The 25,527-nt window shown below is 55.4% G+C and overlaps 1 protein-coding gene across 1 annotated transcript in view; it reads left to right on the top strand.

Annotated features, from left to right (window-relative positions):
* The first annotated feature begins 625 nt into the window (after positions 1 to 625).
* Positions 626 to 25,527, top strand: part of KIAA1614 (KIAA1614 ortholog) — a 36,030-nt gene continuing 11,128 nt past the window's right edge. Inside the window, exons 1-6 of the mRNA XM_027086139.1 lie at positions 626 to 789; positions 2,499 to 3,445; positions 4,117 to 4,180; positions 14,254 to 14,397; positions 21,726 to 23,236; positions 25,066 to 25,222. Of these exons, the coding sequence (XP_026941940.1) occupies positions 752 to 789; positions 2,499 to 3,445; positions 4,117 to 4,180; positions 14,254 to 14,397; positions 21,726 to 23,236; positions 25,066 to 25,222 (2,861 nt within the window). The 5' untranslated portion in view covers positions 626 to 751. The remainder of the gene's footprint in view (positions 790 to 2,498; positions 3,446 to 4,116; positions 4,181 to 14,253; positions 14,398 to 21,725; positions 23,237 to 25,065; positions 25,223 to 25,527) is intronic.

Below are 25,527 nucleotides of genomic sequence, written 5' to 3'. Positions count from 1 at the left end.
CCACGCCCCGGGTGTAGGGTTACACTCCTTCCCGCGAAGCTCTGGGAGAAAGTGGTGTTTCCGCAGCTTTGGCTCGCGTGGAGCCGCGTCCCACGGCCGCGCTCTCCCAGAAGCCTCGGCTGCGGGCGCTCGCCGGGCGGACTGGGCTACCCGGGCCGGTAGAGGTTAGGTCCGGCGGCCCGGAAGGCAGCCCCCGCGCCGTCCGAGTCCCCAAACTCGCGGGCGTGCTTGCCGCTTAGACGTCTGGAGGGCATCGCTCGCCGCCGCCGGGAGGGGCAGCTCCGCAGGGCGCGGGCGGCCGGGACCGGGACCGCGGCGAGCGCGGAGGGCGGCGGGGCGGGGTGGGGGCCAGGGCCGCTCCTCTAGCCCCTTCCGCCGCCCCTCCTTTCTGCTCTCCCGCTCCCTCTTCCCGTCCCGGCCGGGAAGGCGCCGGGCTTGGCCTCTCTCCCCTTCGTGGCCGAACCATGAGCTAACAGCCCATGCCGCTTCCTCCCCGCCCAACCCCGCGTCCCCTCCGCGGACCCGGAGGGAGGCCGCGGCCCGCGGGTCGGCTGCTCCGGCCCGACCCCACTCGGAGCCCCGGGGCGGCCCGCAGAGCCGGGAGACCAGCCGGGAGCGCCCCGAGGGCCGAGGCCTGCGGGCCGCACTCTCGGAGCCCCGGCCGAGCCCGCGCGCCCCCGGTCCCCGAAGCGGGCCCGGGAGGGAGCGGGGTGGGGGAGAGGAGGCCCCGGCCTCGCCGGGGATAGAAGGGATGGAGGTGGCGGCCCGACCTGCCGGCGGCAGCCTTCAGTGAGTACGGAGGAGGCGAGGCGACGGGCGGGCCGGGGGTGGCGGGACCGCCAGTGGGGAGCGGGAAGGAAGGGTCGCAGGGGAGCCCCGTCCGTCACGTCCGTCTTCATTTCAGCGTCTCCGGCTTAGAGAAGTACAGCACTTGGGCCGTAGACTTCGGCGGTGCCGAGCCGCACAAGCCGATATCCACTGTTCCCCAGGGGAAGGTCGCATCCTTCCAGGTCTCCGGAGATGGATGATCTCTGGAATGCTGTTCGAATTTACCCGAAAGAAAGTTATTGTAATGTGACTGAAATTGCTCCCATTACCTTCACGTCCCCTGCTTTCTGGATTGAACCTTAGAAGAGAGGAACGGGTGGCCGGGCTGCCAAGACAAAGCTGGTAACTTCTAGATTAACTGGTGTAGTAAATGATCTCTTCCTCCCAAAGATAGGCCTTAAACTTCACAGGCTTAAAACTGAGGTAACATACACACTGTGTGTGTATTTTGCTTGGTGAAATATGTATATTCCTGAAATGTAAAAATTGAATTGTAGTAAGTGACTATAGAGGGACTTGCATTTAAGAGAATTCTGTGGTGAATCGTTGGTCAATATATGAGGTGAATAACTTCTTGTTTGTAATTTGTGTCAATATGGATGCATGTATTTATGTAAATACATGCAGTTTACTTCAAGTGGGACATATCTAGATGTATGATGGAGACGGAGCATGTTCTCAGAGAGCAGGATAAATATTAAGACATTGTGGCATGTATGTGTGCACAGAACAACTTGGTGAGTAAAATCTCGTGCTCACTTTTGTTCCCTCTGAAGACATTGACATCAACCGTGCCACCAAGGAGCTGTGTAATTTGGGCAAGTCACTTAACCTGTCTAGACCAATATCCTCATAGGAGTAGGGGAATGGGGGTACACGGCCACTGAGTGCTTTGGAAGAGCCCTGGCCTTGGGAGGAGAAGCTTTGCATTCCCAACTGGGCCTCCCTTAGCTCCCGTGTCACCTAATCTCTCTGTGCCTCAGTTTCTCTGTCTGTAAGAATAAGGATAATAATCCTGTTCTGGCAGAACTGCGTGAGGATTATTTGCGAGAGCATGTCTGAAAGTGCTTGCAGGCCTGCCTGACACAGAGCAGATGCTGATAGGCATTGCTACCTGATCCTGGCTGCCCTGTGGGCACAGCCCCATGCTGCACTCCTGTGATTTGAGCACAGGGGGCCCCTTCTGCCAGAGGGTCAGATCCTGGGTGGTATCTTCCTGAAGTCCATCCTCTGCATTGGCTCCCCTTGGAAAGGGAAGAGCTTGTTGGCCCTTAGCAGGTGTTGCCATCCTCCTCTGAGGCCTGACACCTATCAGGAAAGCAAGAGGCCAGGGACTGGGAAATCTGGCCCCCATTTTCACTCTGGTCCACATTGGGCAGAAGATTGGTTGTTGTTTGACTCTCCACTGTGCCCCACATGTAAAATGGGGGTAGAAAAATGAGAACACTACTTAGACTTGGAAGAAAAAACTCAGTAATAACTTATGTGTACCGTCCAATGATTTGTACTCTTCGAGGTGCTTTCACATTGTCTAGGGGGCATCCCCTGCTCTGACCCCAAGTTATTTTTCTCTGGACAGGGCTCTATCCCAAGGCACTTTGGGGACCCAGGAGGTTGTTGGAGCTAGCCAGGTGCTGGGTCTAAGGAACTCTGTCTATTTTCTCCTCCAGAGGACCCAAAATAGGGAGCGGAACAGCCAGCTCCATGGAGGTGACCTCAGCTGTGGAGAGAAGTGGCCCTGAGCCACAGCCGGAGAATGGACACTTCTCAAGACACTGGCCCTGTCCTCGAGAAGACAGAACACCCAGCCTGATGGCCCCCCAGCCTCCTGGGGCACAGGGGATACAGGTCCAAGGCCCCTCTGTGCTGGAGTCCAAGGTGAGGGCCTTGAAGGAGAAGATGACAGCAGGCAAACAGGGGGCAAGCCCTTGCCTCACTTCTCACGAGCGGCCATCCCTCAAGAAACCCAAATGCAGACGAGTCAAGGTGGGTGGAACCAGGACTCCATCAGAGGGGTCTTCCCTACCTGATGCCGTGGTGGTCCATCATGCTCAGAACCCAAACGATGGGCTGCTGGACAGCAGCGTCACTGAGGAGGAGTCTGCCAGGAACGGGGCCCCCGGGCCTCCCAGGTCGCCTGCCTCTGGGCTCCAGAGCTGGAACAGGAGGAGCCCGTGGCCTCCAGAAGCAGTACGGACACTGCCTGACCACGACAGGGCTGTGCCGCCAGGGCCCAGCTCTTTGCAAGAGAGCTCCATGCACAGAGTCACTCCAAGCCAGCCTGAGGGCTCTGGTCCTTGTAACAAAACCACCCACAGGCCCAGCCTGAGGAAAGGAAGGTCATACCCCCTGCAGGATGGTCTCATCACACAGGAAGACCTGGACAGCTTGTCTCTGACGTCCGAGGAGGACTTCGTCCCCAGGCCAGCCCTGCTGGGGGAGCTCTGGAGAGCTGGAGACCTGGGGACCCTGGGCACCGGGGGCAGCACCTTGTCCCTGTCTGACCGCGTGGAGAGGAACCGCCTTCTGCTGCAGGAGATGCTAAGTGTTGGGGGGCAGGGCCCCTCCAAGGTGGGAAGCCCAGCCTGGACTTCATCCCGGGACAGAGCTGTGCCAGGTAAGGCCCACTCTGTGGGTGTGGTGGTGGAGGCACAGGAGGGAGTCCAGGAGAAGGAAAGGGGGAAGGGGGTTACCGTGGAAGGGTGGGGCGGGAAAGGGGGAGAGCACGGCTGGCAGTCACCAAATTCATCAGGATGTCCGCTTAGTCTTGGCTTTGACAGAGATTCTTTACCACCTCAGCCCCATCTGCTAAAGTCCCCCCAGATCCCCCAGACCGATGGGAGGCCATCCTCTATCCTTGGGGTGGAGGCTACCACAATTTCTTCCCTGTGGCTTGTAGCTCTTTCTAGAGTAGCTTTTTGCACCTCCCTCAGATGACACATCCTCACCCCACAGTAGACCTCACTGTCCTCTTGGTAGGAGCCATTCTCCACAAACAGGGTTAGCGTCCTGTCAGTCTGAGCTCAGCGTTCAGCCCTCGGAGGCAGCTTTTTCCCTTCCTTCTTCCCTCACCCAGCACCTGAGGGGACCCTGGGGCACCCCTCAGCTCATGCATGACAGTGCCCACCAGCAGTCACCACGACAGGCTATGCCTCCTCCTCGGGGGTCGGAGTCATCTGGGGAGTAAATAGCTTCTGGAGAAAACTTTCTCCTCCATGTTTCTCAAGTGGCAGCTAAGAGCCCAGTTTCTGGCTCTGCCCTGATCTCTGCTTCTGTTCTGGGTCCTAGAGCGACTAGCAGGGGACGTGGACTGGGACTCCGGCATCTCCCTGCAGGACGCTGACCAGAGCAGGTAAGATCTCAGAGCGCACATCTTCTGTCCCTCCCTCCTTCCCGGCAGTTGTCCCTGTACCTTCATTTATACAGCATCAGGAGAGCAGCGAGAGGGCAGGCAAACCCTGCAGCACAGGTGGCCATGGCTCCTCCCGGAGACCTCTTAGAAGGCACCAGCCACCCCCGTGGCCCAGGCTGTGCCGCTGCTACTTGTGCAAAACCATGGGGCACGGAGCACAGTGAAGAGTACTTTGCAAACGACCTGCTCTACGACTTGGGACTCATTTCCCTGCCCCAGCCTCTGTCTCTTTATATTTAAAGTGGGCCAAATAATACTTGTGTGATGTATTGATACTTCTCAGGACTGTTGTGAGGCTGAACACAAGATAATGGACGTGAAAATCCTTAGGGAAAATATCCGAATGCAAGGCTTTTACTCCGCCAGTTCCTTTCCCAATCAAGGGGTGTGCTGGGTTATGTAAAGGCCTTCACTGCCCCCAGCCTCCCTGACTTTGCTCTAGCCCCTCCACGAATGTCTCTGGGAAGCTGGGCCTGGGATGGGGCTGGGGCAGTGTCCCGACCAGGCAGGTGAGAAGACTACCCTCCGGGCGGGGTGAGGAGCCATCTGTGGGCCTGAGCTGGTGGCTGCCCAGGCCTCGGCCTCCTCCTCAGTCTTTGCTGCGCACCTGGCACGTGAAGCTGAGAGAGGTCCCGGAGCTGGGAGCGGCCCCATTTCCTCAGCCGTGCAGTGACGTCACCCTCCTGAGGGTCTCGTGGTTTCTGCTGAGGGCAAAGGTCAGCAGTGTCACGTCTCCATTATCAGGCCCCTCCCTGCCTGATAAATTCCACTTATTGACCTCCCTCCCCTTCAGAACATGTGGACAGGGCCCCCCAGTCCTGCTTTCACAAAGCGAGGGCTGCCCAGGTTCAAGGGGTTCAGCCTCTGCCTGGCCACTGGCCTTCTCAGTGGCGTCAGCTGAGGGCCTGGCGGAGAGGGGGCTCTCTGTCTCCTTCCTCCCTCGTTATTTATAATTTGGAGTCGTGCCTGCCCCCTTCCTGCCAGGGGTCTCTTCCCGCCTCCACAGCCGCCACGGTCAGCCTCTCCTCATATCCCCTCCTAGCCCGGCCGCGATGTGGAGGGGTGTGACTGTGGTCCTCAGCGACACCCTGGCCCACGCCCTGTCCCCTCGTCCTTCCCTGGGGGGCTGTAAAGGATGCAGCCTGGGCCCACAGACCTTGTGCCCAGAGGAGGTGGGGCCTCTTCTTCTGCCGCTGCTCCTCCCCCACCACTCCCACCCTTTCTTACCTGGGCCGGCGGGGGGGCGGGGGGGGGGGCGGGGGGGGGGGGGAGGAAGTCTCAGCTGCAAGATGGCCATGGGGGATTTGTCCAGAGGTCACTATTGAAAGGAGAAGCCAAAGCTCCTGACTCACATGTTGGATAACAAATAATAAAAACACGCATCTTAAAGGAAAAGAACCTCAACCATGGGGTTGGGAGGGACTTTCCCCCAGTCCTGCGAGGAGATGGCATTTGTGTAGAATCCTCAGGGTAGGGATTTCTGGACTATTGTTTCACCTTCCAGACCATCTGCAGCAGGTTAGGGTTTGGATAAGGTATGTGGGTGTCAGCGTAGGATGTGTAGGTGTGTGCTTATGTGTAATGTATGATGATCTCACATGTCTATGTATGAAGGGAGAGAATGTGTGTGTGGAATGAGGTTGGTGCCCAGCGTATATCCGGGCATAGAGTTGGCATGGGAAAAACTGTCTTCTGGCTTGTTTGGAAGGTCATTCATTCACAGTGCCCCACGGACCTTTATTGGTGATCTATACTCAGGCCCCTGCTGAGTAGATACCCAGGCTGAAGGGCCAAAGAGCATACCTCTAGAGCCAAATGAGGAGCCCTGTCCCAGGAGGGCTCTACACATCCTAGTTCAAGGATGGGAGAAAGGTCAGCCATGTGTAGAGCCCTTCTGGGACAGGGCTCCTCATTTGGTTCTATTCCTGAGTCTCTTGGTCAGATACTAAAGTGGTCCCTAAGACACTGCAAGCTCCATCTCTCCCCTAAGCAGGATGGATTTATTGATGCTCCTTCTGTATAGCTGAACTCCCCGAGAGACCTTTGGAATAAGGCACACTTCCCTCAGCTCCTTACCCCTGGCCACATGGGACCAGGGTCCTGGGGCTTTGTGTACTGAGGGGCTGAAGACACTGGGCAGTGTAGACTCTGAGACTGTGGTCACCATCATGATGGCCATCCTGAAGGGGCCAGGACATCAGTCAGGACGTGCTCAGGCAGTGAGCCCCTCAGATCTTCTCAGTGTTTGAGGCATAAAAGGTCCAGTTTCACACCCAGTCAAACTTAGCATCAGTGTAGTTCAGTGTTGCAACCGGATAACCCCCGTGACCAAGTTAACCCAACACGTATTTAATTATGTCCTCAATTGTTACTGCTCTGCATGGTGATAAGACAAGAAGCCCTGAAATGATGGTGACAGCAGAGACCAAGACAGTAGTCACTGTCTGACTGGGGAGCTGGCCCAGCTCATTGAGATGGTCACAGGGAGAGTCGACCGTGGAGACGAGACCCCTGAGATGCCGAAGGAACACCAGAAATGCCCCAGGACCAAATGGTTGTCCCCTCTACTGAGGGGCAAGAGGAGACTCCGTCCCAGAGGACCGGAGCAACCTGGTGGTCCTTCCCTCCAGAAGACCATGCTGACACTCAATTCCCAGACCTTGTGCTGCACCACATCCTCACTTTATCCTGATAGCGAACCCTATTGATTGTTCCTGTTTCACTGACAGAGACCCCTCTGGGGGGAGGCTAAATGACTTGCCCAGTCATACAGCTGTTAAGTTTTGGAGTCAGGGTCCACAGTCAAAGCTGCTCCGTGCCAAGCGCTGTGCCCTAACCATGAAGCAGCACTGCCACAAGCTGTCCCCACAGGCCATGCCTTGGGTTAGGGATCCGGGGATCCTCGGCCTCTCCCAACCTGGTATTCTCAAGTATAGACAAAGAAGGGTGAATGGCAGGTTCCATGGGATAAGCTCGTTTCTCTCCTAAGTCACTGTTGACATGATTCAGGAAATGGGATTGACTGGGGGTGGGGAGAGGATGAGGTGAGACGTAAGCACTTCAGAGGTGGCCAGCGGGGTCAGTGCTGTCAGCGACCTTGCTCATGGCCGTGTCTGGGCACTGGACTTATTAGAGATGGGGGGTGGGGGGGAAGTGAAGGATCCTCTGCTCAGGACTGGCTCTGCCCTCATCCATTCTTAGCAGCCCATGGTGTCCCGTCCCTGCTGTCTGTAAAATGGCCAGGATCCACTTGGCCTCTCCCCTGTCTTGAGGCTCTGAGAGGGCGTATCAGGATTACAGATTGCCCCGCTCGTGCAAAAAGTACGTGGAACCAGAGGAGCAGCAGCAGTCAGTACAATGCTCGCCCCAGGCCCCGCACCGAAAGGGAGTCAGCTTTTTACAAAAAGGCACTCAGCCTTGGGCTGCTGCATGCATCCTGAGGCCCAGGGCCTTCCTTGGCAGTCTCATTGGAGAGGCCGTGCTATGTGACCCAGGCCCACTCTGCTTCAAATCAGGGCCTTCCATGTGTGATCTTGGGGGGCCCAGATCCTGAAGTGTGTCTGCAGGGACTTTAACTACTGCTCCGCTGTGGGATAAATGGAGAGCGTCTCTGGGGTTGTTTCATTTGTGCTGTAATGATGAAGGAAGCTCAGAGGATTTCCTAGGTTGTTGATTTCCCCCCATCCCCATGGTGGAATCGTGCCCATCTCTATCAACAGATACAGAAACTGAGGCTCACAATGGGGAGCCCAGTCTCTGTGTACACACCTCGTCACAAGAAAAGAAGGAACAGGGTGCCAGCCGGCAGCAACTCAGACTTTGGTGGGTCCCAATTTTCAGGCCCCTGTTGAGATGGCTAGTGGTCAAAACTCCCTGCTCCAAAGCTGTTTGCAGACTCCAGTTTAAAGAAGGGGCAGACAGGGAACCCTCAAGAATCTCAGAGGCCTGGCCTGTGGCTCAAGTGGTCAGGCCCACAGCTGTGAGAAAATCTTGGGCTTTTAAAACTTAATTTATTACCTAGCATTTTGGAAGACTCTCCTGTGGCCCTACTACTGTGTGTAATTTCAGAAGGAATTCCCATTTTGCCCTCACTGCCCACTCTGCTTACATCAGCGTTGGCCATAGCTGTTGCTGGTGGATCTCCTTCTGGAGCTCCTTAGGGCCAAAGACCATGCTGTTCTTATCTCTGGGACCCGGTACCTGCCGAGTATCAGCACGGAACAGGCACTCAGAAAATGTTCGGCAGAAGCATGCATTCATGGGTGTAAGTGAGGGCTCACCAAGGGCTGGACGCCCCTGTGAGCTTGACAGGATCTGGGTGGAGCCAGGAGACGACATTCCAGATGGGTAAGGCTTGCAGAAGTGCATGGGAGAGGTGTGAGGTGGGTTGCGTGGAAGATGCTATCAGGACACAGGGTGGAAATGTGGGCTGAGGCCACTGATGGAGAGCCTTGGAATTTAGGTTTTAGGTAAGGCAGTAGGAAATGGAGGGACGTTCGCTGTCTCCCTCTTGCCACATCCGCTCCCTCCAGCAGGATGACCCTGTCTTCTGGCAGTGCTGGGACGTTGCTGTGTGCCGTGGCCTGGTACACGGGTAGCCTGGTGAGGGGATCTGGAGATCATTCTGGCTCCCTGGTTGGGTTCTGGATCTTCTGGTCCTAGTCTCAGGGGGTCATGAGGAGCCCTGGGGGTGAGCTTGGGAGAAGAAACGCTCCTGCATCTCCCCAGGATTTGCAGGGCTGTAACTGAGGACTCCCCCAGGCAAGGGTGTAATGAAGACTAGCCAAGCCCCTGTCCGTCCTGCATACCCCCCGCCACTCCCCATCCTGCCCACCAACTCAGATATACAGACGCAAAGGGAAACTAGAGGGAACCCCTCGCCACTCCCAAACCTGCCAAGACTACAACTAAAAAGAAAAAAGTTTCGTTTAACCACTCACCAGTGTTTTCAACTACGTACCGTGCTCCTGAAGCATCTAGGGTTCTAAGTCCTGGTGGAGAAGGAAGGATGCTAACACTTCAAGCCCTACCTCACAGCTAGTGCTGCCTGCAATCGCCATGCACGTCATTGTCACACTCACATACACCCCACACAGGAAAATCGCATTATGGTACAGATCTTTGTGAATAAAGAGGCTCAAGAAAGTTAATTTGCTCAAGACCATTCGTCTTTGAGGAGTTGGGCTGAAATTCAAGAAGAGGAAGCCCTCCTCCATGGCCTCCAGAGTGGAGCAGGCCACTGTCCCCCTAGATGGGGGTGTCTTGGTCACCTGCCTCCACACATGCAGTGCTAGCAGAGCGACAGCCCACAAGGATTTTTTTGTCCTCCTTCTTCAGGAAGGCAAGGACAGAGCCTTTTTGCTCTCTCTGTAAGGAGTCGACGTCCTAGGGAAGCTCTGCACACCTCCACCCAGATCTTTTCAAAGGTGTTCAATGAGCGTATCCCACAGCAGCCATTCTTTTTTTGAAAAGTTTATTTTATTGAAGTATAGTTGACTTATAATGTTGTGTTAATTTCTGCTGTACAGCAAAGTGATTCAGTTATACATATTCTTTTCCATTATGGTTTATCACAGGATATTGAATATAGTTCCCTGTGCTATATAGTTGGATCTTGTTGTTTATCCATTCTGTATATAATACCGATAGTTTGCATCTGCTAATCCAAAACTCCCAATCCTTTCCTCCCCCACCCCCCTTCCCCCTTGGCAACCACAAGTCTGTTCTCTATGTCTGTAAGTCTATTTCTGTTTTGTAGGTAAGTTCATTTGTGTCATATTTTAGATTCCACATATAAGTGATATCATATAGTATTTGTCTTTCTCTTTCTGACTGACTTCATTTGGTATGATAATCTCTGGTTGCATCCATGTGGCTGCAAATGGCATTATTTCATTCCTTTTTATGGCTGAGTAGTATTCCATTGTATATATGTACCACATCTTCTTTAGCCATTCGTCTGTCGATGGACACTTAGCTTGTTTCCATGTCTTGGCTGTTGTGCATAGCGCTGCTGTGAACATAGGGGTGCATGTATCTTTTCGAATTAGAGTTTTGTCCAGGTATATGCCATTCTTAAACAGCTCTTCCTTCTCTGTTGAGAGAAGCGCCTTTTTATTATCTGGGCAGCAGTGTCCCTCCGCTACCAAACAGCCTCCTCCCATTCCCCATTCTATGGAAATTGCCTTTTCTGTGGAGCCCTGCTAAGGGCTCTGAAGGTCTAGAACAAAACCCACCAAACCCTCTCTAGCTTTAAGATGGCCTGTCTCTTCTAAACACGCCTTTCTGGCAGACAAAAAGGGGATCTCTTCGGCAGGTGATTTTAGTTCGTGTTCAGGGATTCCATCCTTTGCTCAGTAAGGGGGTGAGAGTAACTTAACAAAATAATGGTGCAAATAGTAAAAGCAGTAATAATAAATGCTAATATCGATGGAATCTCACCAAGTTCCTGGCTCTGTGCTCAGCTCTTATAAGGGGATCAGTCTCACTTAACAACTGAGCCCCTATTTAGGAGAGGAGGAAGCTGAGCCTTAACCCCTAAGTGACCTGCCAGGGTGACACAGCTGGTAAGTGGCAGCCCAGAATTAGAACCTGGGCAGGCTGCCCCAGAGCCACGCTTCTAACCACCACTCTCAGCTCTGTCCTGTCCGTGTCCCGCAGCCCTGGGAAGAAGGTGTCTGTGGTAATGAGCCCAGACAGGCCCCTGCCTTCATGGAACACGTGTTCCAGAATCGGTTCTGGGCCCACCTTTCCAATTCCCCTCACTCGGGGAACCGCACACAGTGTGACAGCAGGAGCGCTCTATCCTTGGTCATCAAAAAGCTTTCTAATATACAAAAATGGCACAAATGCTGGGCAGAAAGGCTTATATGTGTTCTGTACACTGTATTTTCCCTCTACTTGCTGCATCCTGGAATCTGGGAAATGTCAGATCTCTTTACATTCCAAATTGTTTCCCTAATTCATATTCCTGGGATGAAGGAGTTAAAGCTGGACTTGCTGGAGCTTATTATTTTAATCTAGGATTATGATGGCTGCAGAAGGAGGACACTCTGTCCCCCGACCTCTCTGACTGGGGGACAATGGTGGTTGTCCTGACTGGAGAGCCTGACCTGGCTGTGCCTGGGTGGGAGGGGAGCTGCAGTCAGAGCTAAGCCTGTCTCTCTGCTAGGAAACGGGCTTAGGTGGAGAGACCAGAGCAGGAGGGGGCTGCATGCCGCCCTTTGTCCTGGGGAGCAGCTTAGGATGCTGGTGGTTGGAGGGGCAGATGGAAGGGCCAGAATACGCACGTGGAAGTCCCGTGGTCCCCAGCCAGTAGCCCTTTTAGGCGTTGCTGCTTCTTGAGGGCCAAACATCTGTGAACCCCCCGCAGAGGACGTCAGGGTCCCCCACCCCACCCTGTGGTACGGCAGGCTACCTGGCCAAAGGCCCTGGCTTACAGGGTGGCAATGTGAGTTCTGTCCCCTGTGTAACTCCCGCTGTCTACCAATGGGGAAACAGGCCTGGGGGAAGCACTCAGCCACTTTCTCCCTGTGCCTCACCCGCTGAGCTCATGAGCCCTCCATGTACGAGCTTTCATGGCCATGACAAAAGCTCTCTGTGCTCAGATGGAGTTGTCTTTGCCAAGCCACACAGGGACCACCCCAGTCCTTCCAGGAAATCTCTAATGGAACTGTGACAGCTGGGACGGTGGGTTATAGTCCGTGATGGGAAGGGGTTGGCTCCAGGGCTGTGGTCGGATTAGAGTGGAGGGTCTCCCTTCTCCTCAGGAGTCAGAACCTGTCTGCCGGGCAGGGTTGTTGCCCCTCGGGTGGACCAAGACAATGCAGTGATGGGGGCTGGGCAGTTAGACTGGGACAGGCTCACAGCGCTGCACCTGTCTGCCCCCTGCCGCTTGGGAGAAAGACCCCCTTCCCGCCACAGGGCTGTCAGGGCCTGTCCTCTCCAGGGTGCACCGTGACCGGGAGCTGCCTGCCCCGCTGACCCTGGCTGCCATCTGTGAAGGTAGCTGCTGCTCCCCTCCCTGCTCAGTTTGTTACTGCATGGATGCCTCCAGGCGCCTAAAAAACCCTGCTTTTCTAATCAGTGGAGAAACCAGCTTTGTCTGCCAGGAACCAAAGCAGGGCAGCTGATGGGAAAAAAAAAAAATTAACAGCTCCAAGTAGAGGGAGCAGAAAGGAAACAGCCAAGCTGGAAAATGGTTTAAAAACCTGGGGGGAAGGCCGATCTTGGCAGCATCTGGCCAGCTGCCTGGAGCCCTCCTGCCTGCCCACCAGGTCTTGTGACAAATGCCCTCCGACAGCCGGGGAACCACAGCTGTCACCGGAAGGCTCCGAGCGTGCGGGCTGGCAGCCAGAGGCCTGCGGCTGCAGATGCATCTCTCCCCGGGCTGGTAACCTCATTATCTCTGCTGGCGGAGCCGGAGCCTCGGGGAGCACAGCTGCTCTCGGCCGTACGTTGGAGGCCCTGCCTGCCCGGGAAGCTGTGCAAAGGGAGGCCTCTCCTCACAGGGCAGCAGGCCTGGAGACTCACTTTCATTCTCTGCCGTAAGCCCTCCTGGTTCCCGCACTGCGCCTGGGCCCTGCCAGGGTTCATAGGCACAGATGGTGCCTTTGTTCTGGCAGTTCTTATTTTTTATCTTGGCCCCAATTGCAGGATTAGGTGCAAATAATGAGAAAAAAAGAAAAAAGAAGGAAAAAAAAATCATGGTCTGCCCAGAGCTTGTCTAAGGTTGTCCCAAGGAGACCTCAGGGTTGTGCCATTTCCCACTCACATCTCTGTCATCTGTCACCTAGGAAACTATTTGGTACCTTCCCCTTGTCAAGACAAGGCCTCTTTCTCCAGGTGACCCATGGGGTGGGTAAGGCACGGGATTTGGCGGGCTGCAGTCTGAGATGCAGGCCGGGCTGAGCCTCTACCTGCCCAGGTCCTCTTTCTACGGACCCCCCCCTAGTGAGGACAGCCCAACATATGTGCAGTGAGGACAGGAGCAGCCACGGGGCTGCGGAAGCCACTCCGCCTCGGCCTGCTCTGGGACCAGGGGCGGGGAGGGGACGGGGGATGTGGAGACACTGGGGCTGGCTGACGCCTGCTCTGCTTCACTCGATGTCCGACCTTGAGCGACGACGCACCAGGTGCTCCTCTGTGCTCCGGAGCCCTCATCTGTCAAGTGGAGAGCGCACCCGTCCCCAGCCAGCCTGGCTGGGGACGGGTGGGCTCCGGTCAGGGGGAGTCCAGCGCTGGCTGCATGTCATTGTCTGGGAGGTGGCTTTGAAAAAGAGCTGCTATCATTTTCTGCAGCTCTGGACTGGCTGGGGAGGAGGCAGCACACGCGGGAGGCGGAGAGGACTGCTAGAGGACCTTTATTATTACGAACCCGAGCCACTGCTGACTTAATATGGGTCCAGCTTCATGTCTCTCAGCCCGGGACTGATGCCTGTCGGGATTGGGACTGAGGCCTTATGAAAATGTCATTCCCTCAGAGGAGCAGCACAGTGACGGGCAGAGCGCTGATTCCTTGTGTCTGCAGTGGGAGCTCAGGATGGTGCGGTGGGAGCTCCAGTGGGTACGTGTGGGTGCAGAGAGAGACAGAAGGAGAGAGGGAGGGGACACGTGTGAAGACCATCTGGCTGGCTGGGCACGAGCCCAGCCCGACAACCCCAGGCCCTTTTCTCCCCCTCCTCCAAGATAACTCCCTCTGTCTGCCCAGGGAAGGAACAATAGAATAATCTGGAGACTCCCCTACCCTTTTCTAGATCCTCCTGGGCTCTCTGCCTCCGGTCTCTGAGCAGATGTCCAAGGTGGGCCAGCTCCCTGGTCCCATCCAGAGTCTCTCAGGGCCAGGCCCCAGGCCCCAGGCTAGGTGCCCTCCGTGTGGGAGCTGGACAAGGAAGGCTGCACACGCAGGGCTGTTTCTGGCATAGCCACGCTCGACACTGTTAAAGCCCTCCTAATCCGTGTTATTTTCTTCTAATCCCTCCCCAACCTGCTCTGGCCCACGTGCCACCCTGCAGGTCCTTTAGTCCCAAGCCGGAGCCCGTGCTGAGCCCCAGGCATGAGGAAGCCAAGCATCTGCTTCAGCGAGCCCGCATGAAGGCCAGGACCCGGCCCGTCCGTGCCAGCCACGATATTGTACCCACCCTTGCCCAGGGCAGCCGGTGAGTGGGGCCCGGCTCAGACTGGCCTGGGAGGGCTGTGGCAGAAGAAGAGATGGGATCCAGCCATAATGCCGCTGCTCACTCCTCCCTCCTGTCTGTGTGTGAGTTTTTCCTGTGTCAGGCATTGCTTTCATTCTAGTCAGTCAGCACACCTTCATTGAGGGCCTGCCCGTGTTCTGTTATGGAACATAATCCGAGCTCCCTGGAGGACAGAGGTCACAGTCTCCAGGGAAAAAGACGGGCACACGGATCAATACGGTTCCGTGGGCGGTGGTGTAGGAGAGGAAAGATGCGTGTGCAGGGCAGGAAGCCTACTGTAACACCGCTGGAAAGGACAGGGGAGGCTCTGGAGGGTGTGGCTTGTAAGTTGGGGCTTGAAGGAGATGTAGATATTCAGATGAGGGCAGATGAGGGAGGCAGGGGTGAGCATCCTGGGGTCAAAAACTGAGCAGAAGCACCATGCTCAGGAGTTTGGCCAGGCTGGAGCCTGAGGACATGCTGGGGGGTGCACGGTGTGAAGGCCAGAAGGCTCGGTGGAGGCCAGTCATGGAGGCCTCCAGGCCTGCTGAACAGTTTGGATGCCTCCCGTAATAGCTAGGAGCCACCAAAGGATCTGAGGCAGGTGGGTAGCACCATCACATTTGCATTTCAGGAAAGCTGGTCTGACTGCAGGCATGGGTTGGATCTGGGGACTCAGGGGCAGTGAGGAGGCTGCACCGTGATCCTGGTGAGCAGTGATGGGGGCAGGGTGTGGAGGTGAGAGATTGCCAGGACACAGAGCAAGCAGGCTTAATGAGGCAGCAGAGAAGCGGTTAAAACTCTGGAACCAGACCACTGAATTCTGGCTCTGCCACTTACTAGCTGTGTGCTCTTAGGGAAGTCTATGTGCGTCAGTCTCCTCATCTGCAAAATGGGAATCATACGAGTGCCTATCTTAACAGGGTTGTTGTGAGGGTTATGTGAGTTAATATATGTAAAGTGTTTAGAACAGCACTCAGCATATAGTGAGTACGATACGAGTGTTACCTCTGACTGTTAATCATTTAATCAACTGGATGAGGGGAGCATGAGAAGGGGAGGCATCCAGGATGCAGCCCAGGTTCTGACTTGGTGTCTGGAGGTGTGGTGGGTCCTTAGCCGAGAGGTGAAGCCTAGGTGCAGGATCAGGCTTTGGAAGGGTTGCCCATAGAACACCCACTGGAGATGCTTATCTGGTAGTTGGATACAGGAGCCGTAGAGGAGGAGAGAAGTCAGAACTGCGGATTTGGTCATTACCCTGATTTCATGATGCTGGAGCTATGAGGGAGGCTGAGCTCATCAGGGATGAAGAGATGGGAAAAGTACAAGTTCAAGGACGTTCAGACCAGCATTCCACATATGTGGCTACTCCTTGCATGACATCCCATCCCCGTCATTGTGCCTGTTCCGTGTACAGTGCATCCCAAGCAGTCACTTACATGTGGCATTTGCTGGTGCAGCTGGCCTGCGGTGAGGCAGCCAGCCTGTGCCAAAGTGCCCCAGGCCCCAGCAGGACCACGGCACAGGGGGCACTAGAGGCAGCAAGGATTCTCAGTGGAACTGGATCGCGTGCTCTTTGAGGGGATGCTGAGCCCTCTCGTTAAAGGCTGAGTACCTTCCTGGCACCTTTGAGATGACTCCAGCAGGAGCAGAAGGCTGCAGCCTGCCTGTGTTCAGTGTCACTGTGACCCCTGGGAGAGGGGCTCAGGAGACCCTAAATCCTGGCAAGATGTACCAAACAGGCTACTCTCTATCTCCACATTTTGTACCTTGTCTCCCTCTGGCTGGAGGACACTAGTTAGGAATGGGAGTGGCTCCTCTGAAGCATCCTAACTGTTCTACTCTGCATGTATATGAGGCCCAGAGCCTTAGACTTCCATGGAAACCTCCGGTTCCACTTTCTTTAGGTACTTAGGTGGAGTTGGGGAGCCTCAAAACAGGCAAGACTATCTGCAAAACAGACTGGATGGTATAAATGTACTTTGGACACTTCCTCTTCCCCACATCACGTCAGCATCTCACGACCACCCAGTCACTAAGCTTAAAGTAGGTTCCCTTTCACCAGGCTCTTCTCCAGCAGCAGAAATGCTACTGAAATGCAAGGTGACCCACTTTAGCAGCTGCTGTGTCCAGAAAAGAATTACTTTGACTTGGCAGCACTGGTGAATCCTCAGAGGGTATAGCTGAAAAATCAATGCCAGATGGCTTGCTGCAAATGCTTCTAAAGGGTACGCTTGTCAGATCGCCCTGGAGAGACATGCTGAGCTAACTTGGAGGTGCCACACAGGCCTGGGGCCTCATTAGATGCAGGAGCCCCTCATGCACCCCCTGAGCCCAGAGGCATCACTCCTTCCAAAGAGCAGGCTGATGAAAAATGATGGAAGAGTGGGGCAGGCAGAGCAGTCTCCAGAAGGTCTTCTTTATCTCGGGTCTAGCTGGAGGTAGCTGGGGTAATCCTGAACAGACTGGTTTTTCCAGGAGGTGAAGAGGTAGAAAGCAGCAGCCGCATTTTCTGGAAGCAAATCAGTGTAGAAATTGAGCAGCTCTTGGAAGCACAACCTCTTGCCATTTGGGGGACGGGAACACCTATGTTGGTGTTCCTAATCCCAGGAGGGCAGAACACGTGAGCAAGAGGCAGGGCCTGGGAAGGTGACACCGTAAGTGCTGTTGTCCTATGTCAGGTAGTGGCCACGTAGGACCGCACGCAGCTTGTGTGGTTAGGACAGCATTGTTGTAGAAAGCGACCTTCCCAAGGAGGCCGTTCAGCCCCAGAGTCTGTGCAGACGGAATCCTCTCCGAGAGGGATGGTTGAGGCATCTGCTGTGCCTAATATTGAGAAGCTCGGCAGGTATGGTGTTTGCTTGCTGCTCTAGTGCCTTATTCGCTCGGTACTTGTCTCCAGAATCTTCACCGTACATTTATGCACTGGTCCCAGCACTACTGGTGGAGACCTCTGGGATTCAGTTAACTGACTTGAAGGAAGCTTATGTGATTAAGCTCTCCTGCATCTCTCCATTTCTTCTTTTAGAACAAAAATATTGTTTGTACCTTTGGCATGAATTCCAGGATGGCTCGATTCTCCATCTTGAATGTAAAAGTTAAGGTTGGTAATGTGGCTGACAGGACCTGGACTTCCTTATTAGATTAGGAATGTACTGCCTCGAAAGCTGAGCTTTATTTTTCCCTCCTCAGAAAGTATAGCCCACAGCCTGTCAGCAGAGCAGGGCATCGCCCTCTGGGGCTTGGAGGGGGTTGCTGTGTCTAAGCCCGTGTACTGGATCTCCCAGTGGGCCTTTCCTCCACCGGCTGGGCCTGGCTGACCAGGGCATCCTGCCTGTGCAGCAGGGGCAGAGCCTCTGCTCAGTGGGGCTCCCCTTGTTTCTGGGGGGTGAGGTGATGCTGTTTCTCTGCCTAGAGCCTTCCTTTACTGGGCAAAAATGCTCTGGAGAGCTGACCCAGGAACCCCACACGGACAGTGAGCCCACCAGAGTGATTATCTCACAGCCCCTTCTGAGATCCTGACAGGCTCAAGAGATGCAGGTGCAGATGGGGTCCTAGGTGGCAAGGGCACTGCAGTGCTTCACAGTCACTTAAAGAGAATTGTCACAAGCAGGGGGATCAGAGGGACTTCCCCAGCCATGCTGAGACAAGCAGAGAAACACTGTACCCTCCTCACCAGGGGCGAGCCTACTCAGGAGCTGTACATCTCAGCCACAAATCCCTCTCCAAATGCAAGCCCACGGTATGACTTTTGGGAGCCCTAGGCACTCTTGCCTTTGTGGGCTCCTTCCTCCACAAACAAAGTTAAAAATTGTATTTTATGACCATGCTGGCTTAAAGGTGAATATATTAATATTACATCTGAGAATGTTTTCTTTGATTTAAAAGTGCATTTATTTATTCTCTTTTGACATTAAAAGAACCTAACACATTTTCATGGGCCCTGGAAGAATCGTGGCTCCCACGTACTGCGGCTCTTGGGCCTAGTGATAAGATGGCCTTGTGTGCCTATGGGTTCCAGAAAACAGGATGACTGACAATGCCTCAGTATTCCTCAGAGCAGCCCTTTCAAGCATAGCATCTGCTCAGATCTCAAAGCAGGCAGACCCACTTGCTTCGCAGTAGTTCTTTTAAAAAAAATTCTCCTGGAGGAGCACCCATTGGGAAATGCTGGAGTCAGGAGTGGTGGCAGGTGTGCAGTCCCCCACTGCCCACTGCATCCCAGGGCAGGGTAAACACCTAGTGAACACCTCGTGTCAGGCTCCAGGAAGGCCCCCAGAGCTTGCACTGTGGCACTCTTCAGCTGCCTGACTTAAGAAGTACTCACCCCACTCCTTGGTGTGAATCGGGACCTAGGGTACAATGCAGTATGACACAGCAGGACCTTGGCTCTAGCTTTATTCCACCGGCTCAGCAGTCACGGTTGGGTGAGCACCAGCCCCTCTCCTGGTGTGACCAGAGGCCTGGGGTCCAAGATTTGAGGTTGTAGTGATCTGACATGGCACAGGTGAGTGAGTGCCTTAAGCTCTCAGCCCTAGCTGGTTGCCACGGAGCTTTGCAGGGAATCAGTCTTGGACAATTTAACTCTGACCTCTCATTCTATCCCATGACCCCCAAGGGTAGCCTCTATACATCATAGTCCACGCCATCTGCGATCCAGATCATTCCAACCCATCAGGGCTATGAGACTAGTCAGTGGCTTGGCTATCGCGGCAGCCAGGGAGGGGGATGATTAGGAATGGCCAGTGACACCCTCAGAGCCCAGGCGAACACATGTTCACCTGAGTCAGACAGGCAAGACCATTTATCCATACAGAAAGCACAGCCTGGAAGAACACACTGTCCAGTCCAGTCAATGCCATGTATAGTTAGAGAAATCAACCAGTTCAGTGGCTGCTCTCCCCACTGGTTGGCATGTTTTAACAGTAGTTGTTAAACACGGATATTTTCGTCCTGCTAGTGTCTGAACACTTTTCCTTTTAATTGCATACCACATCTGTCTTTCTGTTGCAGCTGTGAATTTGGTGAGGAAGGAACTCACATTAAGGCAGCCTTTTTGAGAGCATTGGCATCCTTCCTCCAGAAGCATCCAATTAGAGGAAGGATTAGTAAATCAACCAATCACTCACATACATTTCATTTATAAGAAGTTGGAGTGTCAAGACAGGCTTGAGCAAAATGTGCTAGGAACAGGGTATAGTTAGGGAAGCCTTTGTAGGCGCTCTGAGGACTGAAAGCAGTAACGTAACACATAAAGTATGCCGGCATAGATAACTGTCTACATGGGTGCTCTTCTCGGTAATTGGAAAGAAGTAGCAGGTCTCTAAAATCCAGGCCCCTGTCTCCAGACAGCACTTGACCATTAGCATGGTCAATGTCTAGTTCTATTTTCGTGGCTCCGTGAGGGAGAAAAAATTCCTGCACCTTGCCTTTCCCAGCTGTTCAGGTGCTGGTCAGCCCAGGAACTGGTCTTGTGTGGCCTCTCCTTTATAGAAACGAGGAGGGGTCACGTGGTCATGGCAGTCCCTTCCAGCCCTGACATCGTCCGAGTCTCTGATGACGAATGGCATGGGTATTCAGAGGAGGAGACACCATCAAGATGTATATTAGTCAGGGTTCTCCAGAGAAAGAATCAGCACGATGTGTGTTTATATATGGAGAGAAAAATTTATTTAAAAATATTGGCTCATGGTATCATGGAAGCTTTAAAGTCCAAAGTCAGTAGGGTAGGCTGTCAGGCTTGAGACCCAGGCCAGAGTTGCAGCTCAAATCCAAAGGCAGTCAGCTGGCAGAATTCCTTCTTGCTCAGAGGAGATCAGTCTTTGTTCTATTAAGACCTTCAACTGATTGGATGAGGCCCATCAAACCATGGAGGGTGATCAGCGTTATTTGAAGTCCACCAGTTTAAATATTGATCTTATCCAAAAAAACATCTTCACAAAAACATCAAGAATAATGTTTGATCGAGTATAATAATGTTTGACCATGGCCCAGCCCAGCTGACACATCAAATTAACCACCACACATGGTCTCTGTACACAGGTAAGATTTAATACCTAGGGACCAAATGCAGTCAGGTTAAGAAGAAACATTCCAGGAGACAGGGGCAGGAGGGTTGCATGAGGTAGATGGGGTGGAGGCCTTACAAGTGGGTGGTGGGGGACAGAGCTGGAGAGGAAGGCAGAGAGGAATGTATTTTTACCCCAAAGACTGTGAACTTGATCCTGTGTCCCCCTTGAGAGATGGTGTGATGAAGCTTTGCTCCAGGAGGACCAATGAATAAGAGGCCACTGCAGGGGTCCAGCGTGAGTGACAAAGAAGTGAGAAATGTCAGAAATGATGTGAATCCCAGCCACTCAGCAGTAGATTGGTGGGGAGGTGCTGCTGCGAAAGGAAGGGAGGAGCCTTGTCTCTACTTAGGTGGTCTCTGATGGGAAATGACCTGTAGGCCTGGGTCCATTTGCACAGGGCTCTGAACCTCAGGTTGCCTGGCTCTAAGAGGCCCAGTGTGAGAGTTGTGCAGGTCTTTTCTTGAGCTGAGCAGGACTTGACCACCAGCCACAGTGTCTCCCAGACCAAAGGTTGAGGACTCTTCCTAGCACAGTAATTGTCATCACAGCTTTTCGGGGCAAGCGTGAGGGCCTGGGGAGGGGCAGGTACACGAGGGGGTGTTGGAACAGACAAGGTGGAGAGACCAAGAAGAAACACCAGTGTCACTCTGTCTAAATTTTGTCCAAGCAAGATGATTAGGATCCCTGAGTAGATACTTTTGAGAGCAGGAATGTTTAGAAACACTGACTGCAGGTCCTACACAGTCTCCATGGAGACTTGAAGTATGCTCTTCCCATTAAACCTTTATAAAAAATACAGCATTGCCACAATTCATCACAATTCACCAGATGCCCATGATGGCCAGGCTCACTTCTCCTAAACACACACACACACACACACACACACACACATGCACGCACGAGGACTTCGGTATCATCCTTCTGTACAATCCTGAGTTTAACAGTGTTTCATCTTAACTCAGGCTGAGCCAGGCAGCAGAGGGAGAGCCAAACGTGCAGTCGGTTGTGCTCACTTTGCTTAGCGCTGTGTTCAGGAGCGGGATGCACCTGTAAGCTGCTCTGCTTTGCTGCCCGACTCCGGAGGAGCCTGACTGGGGGCAACTTTGGGTTGTAGTTCCACTGAGCACAGTGGGAGACTGTACCCCAGGGTGGAGCGGGGCTGGTGGGTGCCCAGCGGGGAGTCTGTACCTTCCTCCCCTCTTTCTGCCCGTGACCTGTCTCCTCCCGCCTCCCCATCAGAGATGGGTGGAAAAGCCCAGCCTTGGACCCGAGGATGACCCTTGCCTGCAGAGACAACCTCCAGAACGGGAACACGAGTGACTCCTCCAGCGGGGAGTCCAGCAGCGGGCAGTGGCCGAAGCGGGCCGCCTCGCCGTCCCACGTCCGCTTTGAGGATGAATCAGCCCGCGACGCCGAGTCCCGCTACCTCGAGCGGCTGCAGCAGCGTCAGCGCCAGGTGCTGAGCACCACGCTGCAGCCGGCGGACCAGGGCCCCCTGCGCTCCAAGCCCGACCTCGCCGACTACGTCCACGGGGGCTGCCGGCGCCAGGACGCGGGCGCAGGGTCTCTCCACCCGCTGCTGGGCGGGCTGGAGCCCCGGGGCCTTCCCGCGCCGCCGCCCGCTCAGGGCAGCGAAAGGAGGTGCCGAGCCTGCGGCCACAGCATCGCCCCCGACCCGAGGGTCCTCCGGGAGCGCGAAGCCGCCTGCGGGGTGGAGGGAGCGTTGGTGCAGCCCCGCAGCCCTCGGGGCCTGGGCGGCCCCCTCCGGCTCTTCCCTGCCGAGCCCAGACTCCACACCGAGTGGATCCGGGAGACGCACATCGGGGGCCAGGCGCGCCCCGAGGAGGTAGACTCGGCCCTGGACAGCACGGACACCTCCGACAGCTGCAGGACCGACAGTGAGGAGGCCGGGACCTCCCAGCCCAGTAGGGTCCGCGGCAGCAGCCCCCGTCTGCGGGCCTCCAGGCCTCGGGGAGGCCACGGGTGGTTCCAAAAGGATGAAATGGGGCCGCTCCGGAGCCCCCAGGCCCCGCACTACCTGCCTGGGCTGGAGCTAGTGGAGGTGTTGGATGAGGTGACGGAAGGCATGGGACAGACGCCTGAGGGGACTTTGCTCCCCAGAGAAGATGCTTTCTCTAAGCCTCTTGTCCAGGACTCTAAGAGGGCTTCCCTGGGGTCCCAGCCTGGACCAGGGCTGGAAAATCACTGGGCTCAGCCGGTGGATTCCCGGACAGCCTATGCCATCGCCTCTTCCATGAAGGTGGGCTCCTCGGGGCCAGGCAGACAAGCCCAAGTTGTAGACAGCCAAGAGTCTCTGGGAACTGACTCCCCGAATCAGAGCCACACAGAGCCCTCTGCCCCCCACCAGGCCCAGCAGCCAACCGCTTCCCTCTCCCCCGAAGGCTGGGTGCCGACCCCTCCCTCTTCAAAGAAAACCACCTCCCCTGTGTCTCACAGGAAGGCAGCCCTGGCTGGACTTCGCAGGCCGGGTGACCAGGGAGAGCCTATGGACACCTCCGTGCCTTTTTCCAGAAGCGTAGTTCCCAGGGCCTGTGAGCTCACCCGGCCGCAGCCCCAGCCCCGCAGCCCCTGTGTCACGCACCCCCTGCGGGCCCCGTCCACCGGTCACTGCAACAACAGCACGCCCCAGGGGCTGCAGGAGCCCTGGGGAGGAGCCATCCTCGCGGGCAGTGGGGAGAAGGGCACCTATAGCCAGAAGCCTGCAGTGCCGCCGGAGGACCACGGAGATGGTAAGGGATTCCCCTGGGGCTAGGGCGGCCCTAGACCAGAGGCCACAGGCTGGGTCTGTGGCCCACCAGGCACTCCGAGTCTTCACTTACTGTTCATCTTAATAGATGACACACCCAGGCACCGTTCCTATAGCAGCCCCGAGGAGCCCCCAGAGCCGGGGCGAATGTTGGGGAAGCTGGTGGGGTCCGTGGGCTGGTACAGGATTCCACATCAGCCTGGAGGCGGATGAGCCAGCTCACCCTGGGGGCGGCAGTAGTGGGAGCCCTGAGGTGTGTACAGGAGCTCCAAGCTCTGTGGCTGCCAGAGGCCTGGGCTTTAAGGGAATTTTGCTACCAACAGAGCAGGAAGAAGAAGCAGCTCCAGGATTTACTAAGAGCAGCAAACGCCAAATAATCACACGGCTAAGGTCCTTCTGCTTGAAGGTCGTCCTTTCATTCATTCACGCATTCATTCAGTATTGACTGAACACCTGCTACAGGCCAGGCGCCATCCTAGGCCCTGTGGGGGATGCATAAATGAAGTAATTCAGCAGGAATCCAGCCCTCGAGGCCTCCTCCATGTGGCGAAGCAGACGTGCCGTCCGGGTGCTCAGTGAGCAGAGCTCCTACAAACAGTGCTGGGGTCGTTCTCTGGTGCCCGAGCCCTCCTAGATCCCCGAGCCTGCTGGGCAGGCTGTTAGGTTTCAGCAGCAAAGGCTGCTGAAGGATAGAGGGTATCACCTCTGCCCTTGGAAGGGGTCCTCATATCATGGGCAAATCCTGAGCACTGGCGGCCCTTGGGCTGTGATCCCCGATGTTGTGATCTGTGGTGAGCAGCTCAGCCGCTCACTCTTAGGCAGAGATAATAGGCCCGACATACACAGCCTTGCCTTCCCGTGCCCGCGGCTCTGGCAGCCCTGGGGCTGTGATGGCTCGGGGGGTGGGGGGGAACCAGGGCTTGGAAACAGAGTGGAGGAGAAGAGGGCAGAGAGGTGACGGCCTTACTGACCTTACTGCTAATGTGGATGCCGAGCGCCCCCCTGCCCTGCCCCGGTGTGCCGGCCACACGCTCCACTACACGCGGGGAGCAAACACTCTCCCTCTCCCTCCCTTGCTCACACGAACCTTGAGGAAGCAGGCCCCACCCTGAGCTCCCGCCTGCCCTGTGCTGAGGTGTGGTTTTCTTCTGTCGGGCGGGCTCTAGGCTGGCTGCTGGCTGCCCCTACCCACTTCCTATGGGGCGTTTATTCTGAGAGATGCAGACCTTTCGGGCAGCCTGGCCTTCACCTGCTCGAGACCTGGAGCAGAGGGCCAGGTGAGGCTTCTCCTCTCATTAGCCAGGAGGTCCTGGGCTCCTCCTCTGTAACCTGAGAAGAATGATAGGACCCATCTAGGAACCCATGAAATAGTCTCTGTAGGGCATTTAATTCATTGTCTAGAACTTCACACGTGCTCCAAAAACGGTGGCTATCGTTTAGCTGTTAGATGTCACAGCCAGCAAGGTTGCGGCTTTTGTCCCAGGAATACAAAATCCGCCCCCCACTCCAACTATCTCTTGATATAGGAGGGACACGGCTTATCACAAGCAGCCCTTCATTTCACAGATGTTTATTTCTCATCTGCTGTGCACGAGGTGCTGTGCTGGGGGTGATGGGGTTCAGCAGGAAATAATACCCCTCCCTGCTTGGCGTGTGTCTCACCACTGCCTCCACTGCTCTCGTGGGGCTCCCACTTCTCTCCATCTTCCTCTGGCTCTCCTGCCTTTGTCGTTGGGTTGGGAACATCTGCCCCCTGCCCATGACCCATGGGGATGGATCAGTGACACAGGAGGGATGCTGTGGCTGTTGCAGGAGGACTCCAGGGCTGTCTCGCCTCAGCAGCTGTTGGCACCATCAGCTCCGTGGGCATCACCTTCTCCCCGGCCTCAGAGGAGACAGAGTCCGGCCAGGAACCAGAGGGCGGCCTGCAGAGGACAGAGCCAAGTTCTGTAGGGCATGTGTCATCCCGGTGAGTGACAGGAGCAACAGCCCTGATGGAGGAGGTGGGGGATTAGGGCGCTGGGTGGGGAAGGAGACCCCCTGGAGTGGCAGCGTGATAAGCTGACTACTCCCCATCCTCGGGCGACTCCTAGACTAGGTGCAAGCGTGGCACCCCAGCACTCCTTTGCCAGCCCCGTTCGGTCTAGTGTATGTGGTTATTCGCTCGTACTTTCATTGAACGGTCTGAAGCTCCAGGCACTGTGCTAGGCACAGCTGTGCAGACAGTCCCAGCCCTCGAGGTGCACCCAGGATGGGCTCTCCGTCTGAGAGGAC

The sequence above is a fragment of the Aethalodelphis obliquidens genome, unplaced genomic scaffold (assembly GCF_003676395.1).
Source record: "Aethalodelphis obliquidens isolate GAN/ISIS:26980383/991018 unplaced genomic scaffold, ASM367639v1 scaffold55, whole genome shotgun sequence".
In the NCBI taxonomy this organism is placed as follows: Eukaryota; Metazoa; Chordata; class Mammalia; order Artiodactyla; family Delphinidae; genus Aethalodelphis; species Aethalodelphis obliquidens.
Note: the sequence above shows the minus strand (reverse complement) of the source record. Positions and strands in the feature narration are given on the sequence as shown.